The 21,425-nt window shown below is 28.4% G+C and overlaps 4 protein-coding genes across 6 annotated transcripts; 2 read left to right on the forward strand and 2 right to left on the reverse strand.

Annotated features, from left to right (window-relative positions):
* The first annotated feature begins 878 nt into the window (after positions 1–878).
* Positions 879–8,604, forward strand: LOC145186675 (bystin-like). The gene is made up of 12 exons (XM_090094784.1): positions 879–1,833; positions 1,937–2,119; positions 2,355–2,487; positions 4,432–4,483; positions 4,817–4,999; positions 5,176–5,254; positions 5,536–5,601; positions 5,898–6,015; positions 6,631–6,721; positions 6,806–6,871; positions 7,381–7,453; positions 8,485–8,604. The coding sequence occupies exons 1-12, from the start codon at positions 1,699–1,701 to the stop codon at positions 8,578–8,580; spliced, it is 1,275 nt and encodes a 424-aa protein (XP_089950910.1). The 5' UTR covers positions 879–1,698; the 3' UTR covers positions 8,581–8,604.
* LOC145186680 (cytochrome c oxidase assembly protein COX18, mitochondrial-like) lies at positions 8,589–17,819 on the forward strand. Of its 3 annotated transcripts, XM_090094793.1 has the most exons (9): positions 8,589–8,604; positions 8,796–8,839; positions 9,030–9,083; positions 9,328–9,426; positions 9,612–9,845; positions 10,277–10,418; positions 14,936–15,072; positions 17,012–17,110; positions 17,221–17,819. In XM_090094793.1, exons 3-9 carry the CDS (start codon positions 9,045–9,047, stop codon positions 17,398–17,400), a joined length of 930 nt encoding a protein of 309 aa, XP_089950919.1. In that variant the 5' UTR covers positions 8,589–8,604; positions 8,796–8,839; positions 9,030–9,044; the 3' UTR covers positions 17,401–17,819. The 3 variants fall into 3 exon arrangements, with proteins under 3 accessions (XP_089950919.1, XP_089950918.1, XP_089950917.1); XM_090094792.1 differs by lacking the exon at positions 8,589–8,604 and having other exon boundaries at positions 8,673–8,839; XM_090094791.1 differs by lacking the exons at positions 8,589–8,604; positions 8,796–8,839 and having other exon boundaries at positions 8,842–9,083.
* Positions 11,211–15,598, reverse strand: LOC145186672 (uncharacterized). The gene is made up of 6 exons (XM_090094775.1): positions 15,386–15,598; positions 14,189–14,661; positions 13,741–13,950; positions 13,152–13,537; positions 12,905–12,999; positions 11,211–12,369 (listed from the first exon to the last, which is right to left on the reverse strand). The coding sequence occupies exons 2-6, from the start codon at positions 14,659–14,661 to the stop codon at positions 11,383–11,385; spliced, it is 2,151 nt and encodes a 716-aa protein (XP_089950901.1). The 5' UTR covers positions 15,386–15,598; the 3' UTR covers positions 11,211–11,382.
* Positions 17,744–19,897, reverse strand: LOC145186679 (growth/differentiation factor 8-like). Its single transcript, XM_090094790.1, has 2 exons — positions 19,514–19,897; positions 17,744–18,586 (listed from the first exon to the last, which is right to left on the reverse strand). Exons 1-2 carry the CDS (start codon positions 19,821–19,823, stop codon positions 17,892–17,894), a joined length of 1,005 nt encoding a protein of 334 aa, XP_089950916.1. The 5' UTR covers positions 19,824–19,897; the 3' UTR covers positions 17,744–17,891.
* Between the last annotated feature and the right edge of the window lie 1,528 nt (positions 19,898–21,425).

Raw genomic sequence — 21,425 nt, forward strand, 5'->3', positions numbered from 1 at the left:
ATAAAAAAATATTATATGAAACTATTAAATATAGTTAAAAATAACTGAAAACTATCTTAGAAATTCTTTCTCTCGTTTTTTAACAAAATATGGCAAAAATTAATTGTTGAAATTTACACATCTTTACTCTGCAATTACGAACACATCCCATTACAATCTTTGGCTGTAACTTTCAGATTTTCTTATCTCAGATATTCACTATGGATGGAAAAATCCATTTTGGAAAAATGAAGGGGCCGGTCTTTGAGCTTCTGGCTGCGTAAGAGAGCAAATTGCGACACTGTGCGGCGTGAGTCTATTCATTATGAATTGCCAAACCAAACTTACCTCAAAACAACCAATAAGAATTGAGACAAGTTCAAAAAAGGAAGTTTTTATCTAATCAGAAGTTTATTTACATGATTCTTAAGAAGCAATTTCTATTTTGATGTTTTGCCATCACAAATCTGTAGGCCTAAAATAAAGTCAGCAACTTCTTTTTTTCCTGTTCTTAGTTTTAGCTAATCTCAATATCCTTAATCTTCTTCGCCTGGATTAATTTAAAATCTTTTAACTGTCAATATAAACTGTAAAAGATGAATTTATATACTAAAAGCTTGTATATTGATCATTTTTAAAGTTGTAAAATAAAGAATTAGTTTATTTAATGGCAAGGAAACCATTTTACAGCTTTTAATTTTATCAATTGGTCACGTGACGTAAACAAATATTCTTTCCCAGTTCAGCAGGCTAAAAGGCAATAAAAACAAATAAATATTTATCTCACACCTAGGTAAGCCAGACTGGTTAACCAAGCCAGCCTGATCCATGTAAACAGCCCTTAAGTTAGCCCAGGCCTTATTACGGGCTGTTTACATAGATCGGGCCTACTATACTTTATCTCAGTTCCAAACAATCAGGACATTCCAATTTCTGAACAGATCCGCTATACAAAGCAATTTATTCCTTTTCAAAGTAATCCATAATCGCTAGCTTTATCCGAGAATTAGAAAAAAATGTGTTTAATAAGATAAAAGTTATAGCCCAAAATCACAAGGACGATCATATAAATGTTTTTGGGTTAATTTGAGTTTCTGTCTCACAATTCTCTATGGCAGTTTACCAATTCTCACCAAACAACTCTCTGTCCAAAAGAAATTATAAATTTGACTGTCTGACTCGATTTATTTTGTCATTTTTCTTATCATAAAAATCTTAGAATTTCTTTGTAACTTGTCACTAAGAGATTACAGCACATGGTACTGTCACAGATCTCATCAAGTTCTACAGCATAGCTCTGTTGACTTATATGAACCTGTTTTCCCTTAACAGCAAACAAGTTTAATTATTTATTTATTTTTTGTAAATAAGGTTATGATTAATAATTTTTAAAAACTCGTGTTACATAAAAACTTTGACCTGATATGAAAAACAAGTTTACATTTTCTAATTCAGTACTCTAAAGTTGTATAAGAACAATTAAAAAACAATTGATTCTTTTTTAAATGCAGGCAAGTTTAATTTTGACAAAATATTGCACCTCAAGACAATATGAGCAACATTTAGAATGCATTTTAATTTGTATGTATGTGTTACTGATGATTATTATGGTTTTTAAATGTTTGTTTTTGTTGATGATAGTTAATTTTGATGCCATATATATATTTTTCTAACAAGTCATAAACAAAGGTTTAATCCACTAATATCAGAACAAAAATCATGGGCAAGATAAAAACTGATAAAAAAGAAAGACGTGGGTTGACTGATGATATTTTAGCAATTGATTCAGAAGTCAGACAAAAGAATCGTAAAGCAAAAATAGCATCCTTGAATAGACAAGATGGAGATGATAAGGTTATATTCTATGCTTTTTCAACTTTCTGAACAACCTCTATTTCAACGTTTTTCTTACTTTTTTTCAGAGAAAATGTCAATATTTTTTAATTTTAAATTTTAGTTTGTTGGTGATAAACTTTCTAAAAAGATCCTTCAGCAAGCTAGAGCACAGCAAGAAGAACTACAGGAGGAGTATCCTCCATCTGAATACACTACTAAGAAAGACTACCTAGGAGAAAATAATAATGCAGAATCTTCAGATGAAAATGAAGGTGAAGATGAAGATCAGTTCTATGAAAATATTGTAAGTTATTCTGTTACTTTTTTTGCTAACCAATTTAACAACTTTCAGCTTGATTATTTTGTTGTAAAAAATCATAGTTAAGTTGTTAAAGTTTATTGTTTACAGTGACAGGATTGTATATATAGTATTATGATGCTCATGAAGTTGTGGAAGTATGTAATAGCAATTTTTTTGGAAACCATTTTTCTTAAAATAAGGAAACCTTTTTTTACAAAAGTAAAAGTGTCTGTTTTAGCATATTGATGAAGATGATGAAAAAGCAATCCAAAACTTCATGTCTGATACACCAGCAATGCAGAAAACTTTGGCAGATATAATTATGGAAAAAATAAATGAAAAGAAAACTGAAATTAGAAGCCAGCTATCAGGTTTAATTTTTTTTGCTTCATGTTTAGACAATATTTTCTTTTTTTGGTTGAGTTATTGTCTCTGAGTTATTATCATGTTCTGGTTTAATTTTGAAAATATGTAAATTTATATTTGCAAAATATATATTCCTTACATAGTGATCTATAATTCAATCTCCTATCTTTGATTGAAAAGAGTAGTTTGATTTTTCATATCTGTTGTATTAGTTGAGATTGCTCTAAAAAAAACACATAAAATATTTTTATGATGAATTTAATTTTAAAAATTTATAAAACTATCATCACAAGATTTTATCTATCTATTAGCTTTTTCTACCAAATCCATAGAAATTGTTTATCTCTGTACTGCATTTGTTTGCCAGATATTTAATTGACATTAATAACAAAATATTTTTCTGATGCTACCATAATCATTAAAAGTAGAAACACTTTTATCTTCTCAAATGGTATCCTTATTGCTTTTAAATGTTTCTGATTTTAAAACAAGTCTTAAGATATTTTGTTTTAAATTTTTTAGTTATTTATGACATACTTCTTTCAATTGATGTGCAATTCTTAGCAAGTAATTGTAAAAGTTTTTTTCTCCTAAATTAATCCAGGATCTTTGTTTTTCACCATAGTCTTTCCTTAAATCATCATCAATTTCCTTAAATAAACATCAAGATGTTCAACTATGACAAATAGAACTCCTTCTTCTTTAAGCATTATTTTTAGGGACTCAAAAAAGCAAGAATCAAACTTGAAATTTCAAGCCATACTTAAGTACAGAAAAAAAAGAGGATAAGTAGTTATTAAATAAATGCTTCAAATGTATATGAAGTTGATGTTTTTCACATTTCAACTAATTTTTAAAAAAAGGGTTTAGTTCATTAAAGAACAACTCAACTCTAAATTCATCTGACCCAAATATGGTAAGTCAAAATGAGGTAGCTGTTGTTAAAACTGTGTGTAGGCCTCTTCTCATAGTTGAACAAATGTTGGTACTTTTTATCACTGTTCTTCAAACTTAAGCTGTCTGAAAAATATTGATCACTTAGCAGTAGTGTTAAATGAAAAAGCCTTTTAAATACAAAATAAAAAATACTCCAGAAATAAGATTTTAAGTATAAACAAAAAATACTTGAAAAAAAGTCTTTTAAGTATAAATACAAAATACAATAAATTTAAAAAAATCTAAAATACTTTGTTAAATACTTTGTTAAATTTTTTTGCTCTGTAAATTTTACATTTTTACCTTTTTTGAAACCATTGCACACTCTTTAACTTTTAGCAGTAATTACTGCTCAAAAAGTTTTCAAATTCTTTAATTTCCATGAGGAACTAAACTCACTACCAATTCTTCAAAAAAAGATGCTCCACAAATCAGAGCAGTTTAGTTCACAGTCCTAAACTATTTTCTAACTCTAGGATACAGCTTTAAGTAATCTTATGATGATCTGTAATTGCTATCTTCAAGATAATGTAAACATTTGTTAGGTTATTTATTTTCATTTTCTTTTAATCAAGTTCAAATAAATGATTGCCAGTGTAAGTTGAAGGTTGAATCCCCAACTGGTTTTAATAAACATTTATGAGCATCTTTATTAAGTAGTTCTTTTACCTCAGTTATTACCAGGTTGAACAATAAATAATAAATATTACATATACAAAACTAGATATATTACAAAACAACAAATATTAGAATTACAAAACCAGTTTTGTATTATTTTTTGTTCCACTGAACAGTAAGTCTCAACAGTTAAAATATTATTTAAAAACTTTTTAGATAAGTTACATAGCAAAAAATGTGTAAGAAATGGTGGTTTATAATTTTGCCCATACACAAAATACATACAGTCACAGAAGTTTTGTTAATGTGGTAGTATTAAATATCCCATTAGGGGTTTTTGCTTGATTTTATAACCACAATTTGCTGCATTTGTATATATACATTTTTTCGTTTAGAAGCCCCTGAAAAACCAGTAATGGATGAAAGAATAGTCTCTGTTTTTAAAAGGTATATAAATTGGGAAAAAATAATAAATATTTTCTTACATTTCTCTAAAAATAATTATTGAACTTTGAAACACTTTAAATATTATAGTTATAAAAAGTTTATTATAAATGTTGCTTTAAAGATACTGTGTTTTAAAGGTTTTATAAATTTATAATTATTACTTTGAAAATTATTTCATGAAGTAAGCCTGATAATGAAATAAAAAACTTATATTATTTTTTGATTTTTTTAATTTGATTTTTAAAAAAATTTCTAAAAAAATACTTCCTTAATATATTTTACATTTTTTAATGTTGTTATTAGTTTTAGTAATAAACTCATTCAAATTTCTAGTGTCGGTGAAATCCTTTCAAAATACAGATCTGGTAAACTTCCAAAAGCATTTAAAATAATCCCAACTCTTGAAAATTGGGAAGAGATACTATATTGTACAGAACCAGATAATTGGACACCAGCTGCCATGTATCAAGCAACCCGAATATTTGTGTCCAATTTTAATTCTAAAATGGCACAAAGGTTTGTTTCCATTTGTTCTCCATCATGCTCTCCATCTTTTTCTAAGTGAATAATATTGTTGATGATTTTTTAGGTTAATGAAAATGTTTTCACTGATATCATTTTAAAAAATATTAAAAAATGTTAAAAAATGAATAAAGGAATTTAAAAATGAACTTAAAACAAATTTTGTTTAGGTTTATAAATTTAGTTTTGCTTCCTCGTGTAAGAGATGATATTGCAGAGTACAAAAGATTAAATTACCATTTATATATGGTGAGAACTGTTTTGTTTTGCCTAAACACTCTTCTCTTTACCAAAATCACTCCTCTTAACTTAACCCTCTCTTCTTAGGTTAATCCGGTCATCTGCTCATCTTATTTAATTCCTCTCATCTTATCCAAACTCCTCATGTCCAAATTCTTGCTTCTTGTTCAAACTCTTCCTTTTCCAAACACTTTCTTGATCAAATTCCTCTGTCTGGAATACGGCTGTTTGTTTATCTCTGTTTTGTTACATGAAATCAGTTTTTATATATCTTTATCTTCACTTTTCAGGCATTAAAGAAGTCTTTGTTTAAACCTGCAGCTTTTTTCAAAGGGGTTTTGCTTCCACTATGTGAGGTCTGGTTTATGATGTTCAATTTATTTTGTTTTTAAATTTTGCAGGATAAAAACAAATTTGAAAAACTTTATGTCTGATAAAAAATGATTTTTTATTACTTTTCATTTAAAACAATGTTTTAAACAATTTTTCTCCTTTTAAATAATTAAAATGAATTTTGGGTAAGATTACAGTTGTATTGCTATACTTAATAGAGTTATTTATGTTATAGGATTTTTTATCTTAACTAGAATTCCAGACTGGTAAGCATTTATTAGTGCTTTATGTTAACAATTATTTACCAAATCATTTTCAGTCTGGTAATTGTACACTTCGGGAAGCTGTTATAGTTGGAAGTGTTCTTTCAAAAGTTAGCATTCCTGTCTTGCACTCTGCAGCTGCCATTTTGAAAATAGCAGAAATGCAACACACAGGTAAGTTTAAAAAAAAATAAAATTATTAGTGCTTAATCAATAACCATTTCAGAACTAGTGATGATTCATAGTTGGACTGGAAAACTTAGTATTGGCAATATTTTCTAACCCAATGTCTTCTTTTAAAAACCAAAGGTCTTTTTTTGATCTGATTTATTCTTGCCATAGGTTTCTACTTGTGTTTAGGGCTATAGTCTAGAGAATTTTTATTTGTTTATTCCTCATGCATATGTTTGTGTTACATAGATGCTATAGTCATAATTGGGGGATAATTTTCCCTATGTTGATGTCTATTTCTTAAGCCCAGCAATTTATCACATTGTTAAGAATTCATTTTAAACAACTTTAGGATTAAAATGTCAAACCAACTTTTTTGTAAATTTAAAGATTAGTTTACAGATTTTGCACAAAAACATAATTGTGTGTGTTTTTTTTTATTTTTTTTTTTAATTTTAATTTTTCTTAATATAGTTTTAATGGTTTTACATACTTTTTAATTATTTTTTGTTAACATATATTTTCAAAAAATATTTGACTATTTTTTTTATTACTAATCTACTTTTATATTTATAGTATTATTTTTGATAGTTTAAAACATTTCTTATTTTAATGTAGGAGCAAATAGTATATTTCTTCGTATTTTACTGGATAAAAAATATGCCCTTCCATTTCGAGTTATTGATGCTTTGGTGTATCACTATCTTAGGTAATTATTAATTAGTTTTTATAAAGTAATATTTATATGTTTGCTGAAATTCAGTTTTTATTTTACTTGAATGCCCTTTTTAAGGTTTCAATCTGATAATAGAGAACTTCCAGTACTTTGGTATCAATCTTTTCTCACATTTTGTCAAAGGTCAGATCTTTTTTTTTGTAATCTTTCATGATTAGAAATCAATTATTTAGTAATAATTTATACTTAATCAAAATATAAGCGTTTATTATACCATGTTTTACATCATTAACCAAATTCAAAACTTGATTATTCTAAGCTGGTAAAAAAAGCTGGTAAAAAAAGCTGGTAAAAAAAAGGCAACTTTTAGTTTGTTTTTGTTTGGTTATTACAACATATCAAAAACTACTTGCAAGGCACATAAAAGTGGACCAAAGTTGTAATTGCTGTTATTTGTTTTAGCTACAAGGAAATAAAATATTTATAAATTTGAAAAGCTACTAAAAAACAAACATTAAACTTAATCACAGTTTTTTCTCTAGATTGGATTCTCTGGATTTAGATTTCGCTGGATTCTCTGGATTTAGAGTGAAAGTTCTTGAAAAAATTGTCAAGTTTAAGTCCTGAAATCCAGATGCTTCTTTTTTTTACCAACTGGAAACCATTAAGTTTATAGGGTACTTGTATTCTAGGTATAAAGAAGATATTGCCAGTGAACAAAAAGAAGCTCTGATTGAACTTTGTAAGAAGCATAACCATCAAAAGGTTAAAAGTTATCATAATTTACTTATGCTTTGATTTTCTTATTTATCCTGTGTTGTTTTTTAAAATATTGTATATGGTTTAATGTCCTGCTCATAAGAGCAAATGATGTTAATTGCATGCCTCTGCATTTAACTTCACCAATTTACTGCATTTACTGTCAAGTTATTTCTTCCAAATTTTAAGCATCTTCTTAACATTCAAGTCCTTTAATAATTAGGACTTTGTACCATATTAATTGCTGTTATTTGTAATTCCTTTGTATTCTGTTTAGACAGAATGCAAAGGAATTACAAAGTCCTAATCATTAGAAGACTTGAAGCTCAAAAAAAAAAAAGAAAGTTTTTTAGATGATTGGTATCACAATTACATTACATTTTTTAGATGATTGGTATCACAATTACATAAATTAACATAAAAGAATGTTTTTTAGATGATTGGTATCACAATTACATAGACTAACATAAGATAAAATTGAAGTTTACCAAACTTCTTTTTTCTTTCAGAGTTTTTTTGAGTAAATCAATTGCATAAGTTCAACCTTTACAAATGTGTAAAATTGTTAAATGATTCAACAGGTTGATATGAATATTTAATCTCTACATGTTTTAGACATTTAAGTGTAAAGAAAGTCCTTTCACTGACTTATTTGCTGGCCATTCAAAAAATTCCATGACCTTAACCAGTTCACTAAGAAGTATTTTACTTCTGCTATTCTTTTTATAAAACATTTTGATGTTTTGAGAAATAAATTGTAGAAGTAAATTGTTATGCTATGTAGTAAAGCTCATTCTAATAAAATATTTTTTATGTATGATAAAAACTATGCAAAAAAAGAAAATCTAAAAAATCAATTGCAATCTTTTCTAAATAAAAGTTTACATTAATGTCTACTTCTGTAATCTGTAATTATATTGTAAAAAATTCTTGGAAATTATGGAGAAATTAAAGCCCACCTAGCAAGGTTTTTACATTTTATTTTCTTGTAAAATCTTATGCTGTGTTAGTGGTTTCTTATAAAATTATTTCTCTAGATCACACCAGAAATTCGACGAGAGTTGACACAGTCCAAATCACGTGACAAAGAGATACCTGAAGAAGCTGTAGGAGTACCCATGAACTTTGACTGAAAAAACATTTGTTGTGCTTTGAAAGTTGTTTTTTCTTGTTCATTTTTTATTTTGTTTTTTTAATTTTGAGTGAATTACAGAAAGGATATAGTAAATAAATAAAATAATTTATAGTAAATGATTTTTTTAAACTATAAATTATAAATACAGCATGATAAATGGCATTAAAAAGGAGATTGATATCATGAAATAAGGCAAAATACATGCTTTTTTAGCAAAACTCATTTTGCTGTAAATATGGAAAGATGAAAGAAAATAGGTGATATTATTTCATTTGATTAAATCAAGTATTGCACAAAATTAATAATTTAATATAAAGTTTATATAGAAAAAGAAATTTACTAAGTCAAAGGAAATTTCATGACTTCTTTTAAAATCAATAAGAAATAATTTAACAAGAGTTTTCAAATATTGCACAAACAAAAATGCTTATTGTTTAAATTATTTAGATTTGCATAAATAGTATGATATTCTGTCAGCATTTGATATGCAGAACAACAAAGGTACTTAAATTAATGCTCTATTAAGATTTTTTATAAGTGTTAAGAATTGTTTTTCAAACTCCTTAAGTTTTAAATTTATCCATTTTGTTTATGTCTCACCTGCAGTTATACTGATAGCAATCCACAAACGTTATTTTAGATGTAAAAATTGTATTTATTCTTATGCCCTTAAAATGATCTTTATATGATGAAGCATAATGTTTTTTAGTAGTTGTTTGAAGTTTGATTTAACTCATTTTAACAGCCACTTGCCTTCTCTCGCTATATCTTGCATGAATCTAAGAGATTTTCATCCTACTATACATTCCCATTGTTTACTGGCACACAGCAACTATTAGAAGTGGTAAGTCTTCAATAATGTAAAATTTATAAAATGAATTTTACATCTCAATTTTATAATTGATCTTGAGTCACATTAATTATTCTGGTCCTTTTTTTAATTGTGTTCTTATTGCTTACTAATATGATTGTTATAATTTTTTTTTATTGCTAAATTTATTCTATGACCAAGATTGTTGTTGTTGTTAGACTCACTTTTACAGCCATTTACCATGGTGGACAACAATAGCTTTTTCAACAGTTTTGCTCCGCTGTATTACTACTGTTCCTATGGGGATTAATCAGAACAGAATGGCTGCTAAGATGGAGTTATTACAGCCTCATCTTAAGAAATTTGCTGATTCTGCACGAAATAAAATATTTCAAAAAGGTCAAAATGAGGGAATGGATAAAAAAGAGATGCAGAGACGTTTTACAAAAGAGGTTGGCTGTATATGTATTTGTTTTATGAATAACCAGTTCTTTAAGCAAGATAATTATCGCCTTAAAATATGTTCATAACTTTAATTGGGATTCACTTTCCATAAACCTATTAATGAGCAGTTTAAAACTAATTTTGTAATTATATTAAAACGTTGAATACTTTAGTTTCTTATACTAATTACAAATGTAAAATTTGCCTGAAAAACCACAATCTTGAGGTTAGTTGATGCTTTTACAGCTCTAAAAACTTAATCTTCAATCATGTTTTTTTTGATATACTGTAAAGCTTATAATCAACTTTTAAAAACAATATTGCACAATACATAACATTCATAGATATAACTTTCAAAAAAAAATCACAATAAAAAAAAATGATGAGATGTTAAGATATTGCTTGCAAAAAGTTGAAATATGTTTTTATAATTTTTCAGGTTGCTAAATATACTAGTGAAATTTACAAGAAAAATGAAGTATTTCCTTTTCAACTTATTATGCTGCCATGGGTGCAGTTGCCAACATGGATAACTCTCTCTTTTGCTTTACGAAATATCTCTGGTTATGTGGTTGATAATGGTGAGAATTATCATTTTAGAAATCAAAGTTTTTACCGTTTAAAATCTGTTTTTTTCAAACCAACCAAAATCTTTTATTATTTAGTATATCTTTTTCATTAAAAGAAGATACTTCTCTTTGGCAATTTTAAATCTATATATCTTCTTACATTTATCTTATCTTTATCTTATGAACTTTTCGTCAACTTCTTTATTCATTGTAATAGCCATTGAGACCTTTATAGCACAATCGCATTACTTTAATTGGTGAACAGTAATTTTTGACAGAAGTTCTGATGTCCCAATAAAAAATTCATTGACATTCAAAATTTAATAAGTGAACTTTAATCATAGGACAAAAATTAAGTTTAGCACTCAGCTCAGCTTTTCTAGTTTCCATTCTAAAATTAACAAAATGATTTTTTTGTACAAATGTTTTTGAAGTTTAAAAATGAAACAAAAAAACAAGTTTTTAAGTTTTTGTTCACAAAACCAAAAACTTTACAATAACTGTTTACAAGCCAATTAAAATTTGATTTCTTCTCTAACCAATTAAGATTGTTTTATATAGCAAAATAAAATCAAAAATTTTATAACTCTATGATCATCTTTCATGTAAAAGAGCATTTTTTAATAAAATCTTGATTGATCTTTTCTCAATTGTTCTTGTAGCAATCAAATCATGCTATAAAAGGGTTACGTTTAGAATATTTACATAAGTATGTAAATAAATAGTAATCAACACTTTATCTTTTCTGTTATTGGGTTTTTACTATTAGTAAAGTTTTTATAATTCTAAAAAGAACATCCTGAATTCTCCAAAAACTATGATAAGTATTATTATTACTATTATTAGAAATAATTGTATTTATAAACAACATTAATGTCACAATATTGAGATCTGGTAACAAATTTGTTTCTTTTGATACCTATGTTGATTTAAACTTTATCAGCTGTCAAATTTTATAGTTCTGGAAACTAAGTATTTAGAAAGTGTTTCTGACTACACAATCAGAATTGTTTTGATTCCTGAATTTTTCAATAGGGTGAGGCTGCAACAATTTTTGTCGCCAAAATTCCTTACTAGATAACATAGGTGTTGGTGTTACATTTTTAAGCTCTGTGTCTGATAGTTTTGTTACATTTTTAAGCTCTGCGTCTGATAGTTTTGTGTCTTTTTGTGGTGGCATAGGAATAAAAGGCAATTGATCAATATTTTGTGTTTGTTGCCCAAGTATTTTCTGGATCTTTTGTGTTATTTCTGAAGCATAGGCTCTTGAATCCTTATCAATATCACATTGACTTGTTTGTGATGAGGTTACGGTTGAATCTTTTCCATCTGTTTTCTGAATCAGAGGGTTGCGCTGATAATCTGGTTGTTCAATGACTTTGGATTGTTGCTCTGATATATGGGATGTAATAGTGCTTTGGTAATCTGATATCTTTAACAAACCAATCTTTTGACTGTCAGCAGTTATATTATGCATTATATTGTTTGGGCTGGTATCTTGTTTTGCTACTGTTTTTTTATACTCATACTGTTGTTTGTTAATGTCGCAAAAGTTGTCATGTTGCAAAGACTTATTATAACTTTGCTCATCATAATTTGGGATGTCTATGTGAAGAGGCATGTTATGATGTTTCATTTCCATTTGATTTATAATCCGTTTGTATGGATCGGTTTTGTACGGTTCTGCTGTTTTTAACAAAAGTTCATTTAGTGCAACCTTTGGTCTGATATTTTTGCTGTGAGATCCATTATTTTTCTTAAGTGGATTTTCTATAAAAGATTTCTGAAAAAGTTGGTTTTCATTGAAATCTTCAACTTCAACACGAAGAACTTTATTTTGTTGTGTAGTTTCCGATTTTAACTTTGCAATGTTATTTTGATCTTTATTGTCTGCAAGCTTTATATACTTTCCAACAATATTTTTCATGAGAGTTTGAATTTCATTTTCTGCTTGGCTTTGAACCTAGGAAATATTTTAAAAGATCAAACAATCATCTCAATTTGTGTCCTGTCTTCCCATAAAAAATTTTACATTGCTCTTTTTTACATAAATTGCGCAGAGTAAAAATGAAAATTTGTGGGTCAAATTAATGCAGATAAAAAACTATGCGTAATTAAAATTTTTTATAAATTTTTGTTCTTAATAAGAAAAAAATTAACTCTAGAAAAATACGTTAGACATTACAAAAATTTGTAAGGCATCATTTTTGAGGATAAAAATGAATGGATACCAACTTTTTTTTCTTAAAAATATACTTTTTAGTAAACCAGATCATAAAATGAAAACTCCTGCTTCTCAATCACAATTTTGCAGTCTCTAAAAACTGTATTTCTTCCAAATATCGTTATTTTTTACTAAAATGTTTCAATAATTTAATTTCAAAAACAAAGTGCTTCTGAACTAATCTTTTAAGGGTTTTTATATTTTTCAGTAGTTTTCTACATTTATTTCCAGCTATCCACACATTTGCAAAGTTTTGGAAGAAAGGAAAGGTTACCTCTTGCAGTTTGTTTTCATGCTCCTTCCAATGTGTTTGATATTTGTTCTGTATGTCATAAAGAATGTTGTGGATTTCTTCACGAAAGCTTGTTCCTAGCAAACAAAAATATTGATAAGTTTATCTACACGTTACCAAAACACCAAGTGCATATAAAAAAAGGAGCGTAAACAAGCTAAAAGCTATTAAACACAATTCATATTCTCTTAATTTTGAAGAATATTACTTAGCATCGAATTCTACCTACCAGCTGCAGTAAGCTTCATTTCTTCTGCCAATATTCCAAGTCGATCGCTGATGTTTTTTTCCGGAATTAAAGTTCTTGCAGTTGTTTGTTTCAGTTCTTTAATTTGTTCATTTAACAGGTTTATAGTGTGACACATATCCTTTCTCTCAATTCTCAAAATTTCTGTTTCTTTAAGCAAGTCTTTAACTCTCTGAAACAATACTCTAATTAATTTGCATCTGACGTTTGATCGTTCCTCAGCGGTTGATTTTGATTTTTCAGCAGGTTGATTAATAGTTGTAACACGAGGATCTGCTTTAAAAATTAGAGCACCTGTTTCTTGTCCTTTTATTTTTCTTTTTATGGCTTCTTTGATAACACGGCTTTCATTGTGTTCATTGTTGTCTCTAAAGTGAAACGAGTTAATCAAGTTATACAAGCTTATCAAGTAATTAGAAGAGTAAAGTAAAACAGTCCTCGTTTCTTCACTTAAAACACTCCATAGTTTCTCAATAAACTAAAATTAATTTAACAAAGATGGTGAAGTAACGATGCAAGCATAATAATAGAACTGATAAGCTTTTTGATCATTTAACATAAATATTTTTACCTGTAGAACAAATTATACAACCCGTCAACGTCAATTGTTACTGTTGAATTTATTTTCTTCTTCTTTTTGTTTTTCACTTCAAGTTCTGAGTCAGAATAGTAAAGTCTGTTGCTATCTTTTGACTTGTGGTCTTTGTGTTTAGTTTTTTCGTTTTTTGTTTTTTCCTCGCTCTCGTGACGTTTTCTTCGTTCTTTTTTTGATTGTGGTGACCTAAATAGTTTTTAGGTATGATTTTTAACATGAAAAAAGATACAACTAACACGAGATCCAAGTAGGTAAAAATTATATATATATATATATATATATATATATATATATATATATATATATATATATATATATATATATATATATATATATATATATATATATATATATATATATATATATATATATATATATATATATATATAGTCTTTTTATTTATTTATTTTTGTTTTGTGATTACCTGTGGCATATATGATCACTTCCTCTTGATCTCGTTCGATTGTCCAGCTTTTTTCTTTCTTCCTCGAAACTGCTTTCGTTTTTTCCGTTAGACTCTTCTCTCCTTCTTCGACGTTCTTTGGAATATTTTTCTCGGTGTTGCTTTGAACAGCACCCTTCGTTATCTGAGGTCTCTGATCTTGATCGCCGTGGTCTGTTTTTATTCCGGTCAGATGATCTGTGTTCTCTGTTTACACTTTTGGAATGCTGACAATCAACTTGGTGCGAATTATGTTCTTTGCACCTCTTACTTTTATGATCATGTTTCTGAGTATTTTTCTCTTCTTCGTTGGTTGTTTTGTTGTCGGTTATAGGGTTTAAAACTTCTGTTGCTTTCTTATCTTTACTGTCCTGTTTTGATTTGTGCTTTGATTGACGCTCATTGGTTCGAGCTTCTACTTTCTGAACATTTTTTGTTTTGTCTTCTTCGCTCATCTATTAAAATAATTTTTTAACGTAAAATAATTTACTAGAAGCTTTTATAAAAAGGAAATTTTATAAGAACACCTTATCTCAAAAACTCACTTTTATGAAATGAGGTCTGAAGGCAATAAAAAACGTAACTTTCAATAAGCTTTTTGTAATGTACATTTAAATTGAGTGTAATAATAATAAAAAAAAATTGCGTTACATTACGTGTTTATAAACTTGTGTAGATAAAATACGGCGCTGTTTGTGTGTAGTTTTTTTAAATAGCATTTTATTCCAGGCAATGTTGATACAATTTACATGCCATCAGAAGGCATAACAACAGAAGGTTTACTATGGTTCCAAGATCTATCAATGCCTGACCCTTATTATATCGTTCCGCTTATACTACTATTTGTTAATGTTGCAAATATTGAGGTATTCCTTTTACTTTATTTTTATTTTTATATTGAATAATAAATTCCGATTAAAAAATTACTGATCAATATTCGTTCCCAAATAAAAAGAAAGTTGAAAGGTTTTTTGAAACTTTTTTGAAAGAAATTTTGTTACCCAACCAATGCATGTCAAACAATCGAAGTTCAACAGGTAAACGCTTATGGCTGGTTTAAAAAATGAGCTTGTAAATGTGATCTACAATTTAGAAATCAGAAAGTAACGAATGATAGAAAAGATAACACCAAAAGTATTTAATTCTGTTTTCTGTAATCGTTTGTAAAAAAGTGCTCACCTCTTTAAATTGACACTCAGTTGGTCAGCTTTTTTTCAGTTGGTCAGTTTTTTCTTTCCTAAGGTTGAAAGTAAATCACATTCCAGCGAAATTTATTTATTTTTATTTGTAATTTCTTGACACTCTTACAAGGAGGTCGCTGTTTTTGTTTAGTTTGTTTGAGTTCGTAAGTTAACGCGTATTTCGTCTGCATCTGCGGCATTCATGCGCAACGGTTAAATTGAGTTTCGTTTTATCTCAAAGTAAGGGGAGGGCTACGAACTCCTTTTGTGCATAATTTTCGTTTCGCCGAGGGCGGTTAGTTTTTAATATTGCTTTTAAGGCGACTGTACGCCCCTCTTTACATTTTTAAATTTTTGATCATTTCTGAGCAATTCAAAGGTTAAAGTGTTCTTTTAGCAGCTAAAGTTTCATTCATTCGTTGTTCGTTCATTTTTATGAATTTCATTCATAAATTTTGTTTTAACTTTTTCGAGGTCAGTTATTGTCAAATTGTCATAAATATACATACAATAACTGCTGACAGCGTTAATATGATCTGTTTTTAGAAGGATTTGTTTTTCTCTTTGAGGTCATCTTCTTTGACCCCTTCTAAAGTCTCGATTTAAATACTGGTACCAGTATACTATGGTATATTATACTATCATTAAGTCTAATTATTATACATATTTTTAAGTATTATTATATTATTAAGTATTATTATCTATTATTATATATATATTACTAAATCTATTATTATATAAGTTATTATATTTATACACCGGTACCGGTATGCTAAGGTATATAAGGCATGTTAAGCTGGGCTAATAAAATCAGATAAATCTTTCAAATGCATAAATTAAATTTAGCAGAATAACTAGTTGAGCATAAATTAAATTTTGCTTTTTGCCCTCAGCAACTTCTTTTCGGGAATGTTTACAGATAAGTTAGCTATTTGAGATAAGTTCGCTATAAGAGATTAATGTTAAGTCGTTCGGTTGTTATTCTGAGTTACGTAAGAAAATGTATATTGCGACTTATCTAGATTTTTTATCATAAATTTCTAGTTTAAATCACATCTTGTGACAAATTGTATCAAAAGCGCGTGGCGGAAATCTCAATATTATTCGAAATACTACATTTTTAAATTCGCGCAGCCTCTAGGTGCGTATCTTTGCTATTGCAACGAAAGTTTAAATCTGGATCTTCTTTTGGAGAGTACCAAAAGAAGATCCAGATGAGCGAAATGAATTTTCGGAAAAAATACGATGTCGGATCGACACTGAACAATTCTGTGGAACAATTTACTAATATAATGTCCACTTCATTAGTTTTTTAAACTCTGCGCCAGTCAAAAATGTCATGCGTTTCTCTGTCATAAAATCGATCAAAAACTTTTATTTTCTTCCGCAGTTGAGACGACACCTTTACTCATTGATGTGTTTTTACAAGTAAAGATTAAATTTATGCAAGTAAAGATCTTGTGCACTTCTCTGTCATTGTTATACTAACTGTTTGCATGTGTGATCCCCTTTTGTTTGGGCGAAAACGCTATGAAGTTATCGTTTTTATTACGAAAGAACTTTGCCGCAATTTAAATTCACTTAGAGTTCACTCCAATGAACGCTTTCTTACAATTTTTTTTAGATAAATGTAATGCGAACTCACGGGATTTGGAAATACGTTAAGCCTTTTTTACGTTTTGTGGCTGTCTTAACCGCCGTTATTTCAGCTCAAGTTCCTTCCGTAAGTTTAGCTGTAGATACGTAATACTCATTTTTCTGTTAAAGGTATATTTTATTAAATAATTCACTGTATTGTTTACTTCTTGTAACTTTGCTGTTTATCAAATACAGGCATTGTCGTTCTACTGGTGCACTTCTAGTGTTTGTGGTTTAGTCCAAAATGTTACTTTAAAAATACCCTCGGTACGAAGGATGTTAGAAATTCCCATGACAAACAGCGAACAGGGGAGATCCGTTGCTAACATTTTTCAAGTTTTCAAGGAAAGGTTTCAGAAATCAAAGAAGCCATAGTGGAGTTGAAGTTTTTCTGCAAGTTTAGCTGTTTCTTTGCAAATAAAGAAATGAGTACAAAATGATGATTTGGCGCGTTTATAATTTGCGCGTCAATTAAAAAAATATACAAACGTTTATAAACTCATTATATCAGAGAAATATGTTAAATATTTCATAAATAATTTATAACTATAACTTCGTTATCTAAATTTCAGATATGAAAATTGAATTATGGAGTCCAATAAAAAAAAAAAAAAAATTCGAATTACCAACGAAAAACTTAAGTTTTAAAATGTCCCAAACAAGAATGTCTAAATTTGAAATTATTTAAAAAGTTTAAAATAGAATAAATATTTTCTGATAAAACTAACATGTTTTCTTAAATGTATTTATACTGTTAACTGCAATATTTCTTCAGCTAGAATATCTAAGTTAAAGACTTCTATCGTCTATTTACTTTTTTTCGCTGGTTCTGACTATGTTTCCAATTTTTTACTTATATCAGGTCGTTAAATACACCAGCACTCATCTACGACCATATTCGGTAGATCTTTTCGCGTTATTTCATCGTTACTCAAATACAGTATCGTCAAAGAAGACATAGATTTAGGGACGCAGCATTTTCTTTTATCGCGATCGTTGTTCTTTAGTAGTTGGAAGTAAGGAAGTTTAGCATTGCTGTGCTCTTTACAAACTCCTGTGCAGTAGTATGCCTCGTAAGACTTAGGAGCCAATATCCAAGATCCCCAACCTATGTCTTTAAAGTTGATAGTTATAGAATTTCGGCAACATCCTTCCGAATTTTTGCAAACCGAAGTAGAACGAAGTTTACGGACATTTTTTCTTTTTTTTAAGGAAACCACTATGAATGGTTGGTTTTGCGGGGAGAGAGATAGTTTACAGTTGTTGCATTCCACTTTGAAGTAGGCATCGATGTAGGGTTGTCCGTCATTGTTAATCTTGATTGTATCTAGTTCTTTCAATTCTGCACTTTGCCATGCTGGTTGCAAAGTGTTGTTTAAAACAACTTTACTCGAATCCCTTTTATTTGTATTTAAGTTGAATACGGATATTGATGACAACTTGGAGGTTACGATTGGTTGGTTTTTAAACCAGATTTTTATTGATAAGACATCGTTGTCAGGAAATATTTGTAAAAATCTTAAGAAAACGCAATGGCTGTGGCGACAAGTCCTCTCTTTTACTAAACAAAAAGTCTCAGATTAGAACATACAGTATAAAAACTTTTGAATTAATTTTACTATTAGAATATTGATATTCTAGCTGTAAAATTACAAATATATAGATCTAGCATTCGTGAATGGTCATGTAAATTTCAATGCCCTCTCACTAGCCGCTAAAATAAAATAAATAAAATTGCTCTTAATAAATAATATTAGAGAAACTGATAATGAAAATTGATAACAATATGAAGTTTATCAAAAATGTGTTAAGTATTTCTGCTTGTTTAAATGTCATTAACAGTTTGCCGCGTTTAAAAGCTTTTTAAAATTTTTCATGAGAAACTTTTATATACTTAAAAAGTAAAAAGTAAAATTAATATTTTTTAATGAAATTAACACGAAAATTTGTATTTTTGAATGTAATAAACAAGATGTTTCTTAGTGCAATCAACATGATAATTGTTTATGAGAGTAATTATAGGGATTAGTTACATGCTAACGCTAGCGAATCGGGCTGTTTACAATCATATACTGAGAGTTTTAGGGTCAGTCTAAATTAAATCGTACCTCCGAGCTCACATAAGATTAATTACTTTCCTCATTTTTGATAATAATACAACTAATAATAGGAAAATTGAATTGAGAAGTCAAAAAATAAAAAATGTCAAAGGTCATGGTTTACATGAACATTTTACCCATTTCGAATGAATGAAGTAAAACTTTTCAATCTGACCCCTCAGAATTTTAAAAAATTTCCCATGTAAATGCTTTACAAGAAAAACCCATAAGCATTTTTTAAAAATATATTTTTAAAAAATAACTAAACTTTTAACATTGCTGATAGGCAACATTCTTAGAAAGAAAAAAAAAAAAAATGACTCTCAGTAGATTTAATAGCTGAAATTGTTCAAAAAAAGTTAATGAAAACTAAAAATGAAAAATTATACCAATTTTGGTCACAACTACTTGTTCTTTACTTTCCAGTTCGTCATAAACCAAGTTTTGATGAGCAACCCCGTAAAACATGTTTGAAATTACGGCTTCCGGTATTGTTTGCTTGGATAAAAACTCAACATCCGGCGGCGGCGCATTAAAACCCAAACTTTGTAGAATTTCTGACTTAATAGCCTCAACTTGGTCTTTATTGACAAGTTCTGAAGAATAATGCTCGTTATCACCAAAAGGGTTTAATGATACAAGTTGCCAACTCAGGATTGTATTCAATAGTAGATAGCTAAATGTGCTTTTTAAAACCATGTTTTTATTCTTATTAGGTCTGTACTAAAAAGGAGAACTATGCAGTTTAAATCTTTGCAAATTTTTTTACAACCCACATATTTGAGAGAAGATACACTTATATATGTATTACTTGCATAAATTAGCATATGACTATTTTATATTAAATGCAGACAAGCATAATTATCGTTTATTATTCATATAAGAAAAATGAGAAGCAAGTAGTCGGCGTCCATGTTTCCGCTAATTCATTGTCATAATAGTCTCACTGAATAAAGTAACAATAAAAATTTATTGCCGACTACGTTCAAATGAAAATTCAATATGACGTTAAAGGCGACTAATTACCTAACAGTCGTTTCAGCAAACTCAGCGCTCTTCAGGCATTCTTCTCTAAAAAATAAGGATTTCACTCATCTCTGCTTTTTACAAAAATTACTGGAACGTTCTATTTGTTTAACATTCAGATTTCCAATGAGACCGCTGCTATTTACACAAGTGCAACATTCGCAGACTTTCGTAAGACTAAATTACCATTTCATACATGCTTGAGGCAAATAAATTTTAACTGGTGAACGATTGGCGTCCTTTTTTTTGATTTTTTTTTTTTTTTTTTTTTGTAAATAAGATTTTATAGCTTTGATCGAGAAGAAAATCATTGAAACAAATGTAGATTGTTGCTCGTAAAGCACCTTACTTAAAAAACAAAGTTTTCTTTAAATCAACTTAATGAAAGTTGATAAGAAAACTTACTAAAACCGAATGAAAAAATTTAGTAAATTATTATAATTCATTATTATAATTTATGCATTTTTCTATAAATATACTACATTATAACATGACGATTAGAACGTTATTAAAGGGAAATCATATTAATAACTTAACATTAAGACAATAATTCCAAATATATGGGCGGATTTTTCCGTTTACACGCCTATGCTACTTAAAAATTCGTTATCTTTTATTAACGGGAAGAAGTCATGCATCATTAGTAATGTATGACTTCTAGGTAAATATTTTAAAGGGAAGATTGCTCCCTTGTTTCTGTTGCATCAAACGTTTAATATCGAAGTTTGGTAATCGTTGCTTTTTTTTTGTATGTTTGTTTATCTTTCTATTTATTTGCTTCTTTGAAGCAAATTTTGTGATTTCTTAAACTGAACTTTTTGGGATGACCCCTTCAAGATACCTTTATAAATGAATTATCTGCGATGACCCCAACATCCTTCCACGTGCTTTTTTTTTATATGTCTTTTCATAGAAAACTAAATATTTGAAAAGGAAAAGTCCGGTTTAAAATTTTCTTTCGAGAATCAATCAACTGTCTCTCAAATCGTTAAAAAAATTTATCCACATCTGTACATATGAAGTTACTAAATGCGTATTACTGTCCTGTGCTTTATGAAACTGAGTTAAATAAAGCGTTGGGTCGTAATTGTGAGTATAGCATCTTTAAATGAGTTTAAGCAGGCAATTAAAATGACATATGTTGTGTATGTAAAATAAAAAGCTGTCAAGCTACTGTTACTAAAAAAAACCTAAGCTTCTTCCTGCACAGAGATCAACGTTGATAAGTGCATACATTGCTTAAGATGGGTCTGTAAAAGTTTATATTGTTAAAAT

This window comes from Hydra viridissima, unplaced genomic scaffold (assembly GCF_058129835.1).
Source record: "Hydra viridissima isolate aposymbiotic clone 2 unplaced genomic scaffold, HvirCarnegie_v1 scaffold_8, whole genome shotgun sequence".
Classification (NCBI taxonomy): domain Eukaryota; kingdom Metazoa; phylum Cnidaria; class Hydrozoa; order Anthoathecata; family Hydridae; genus Hydra; species Hydra viridissima.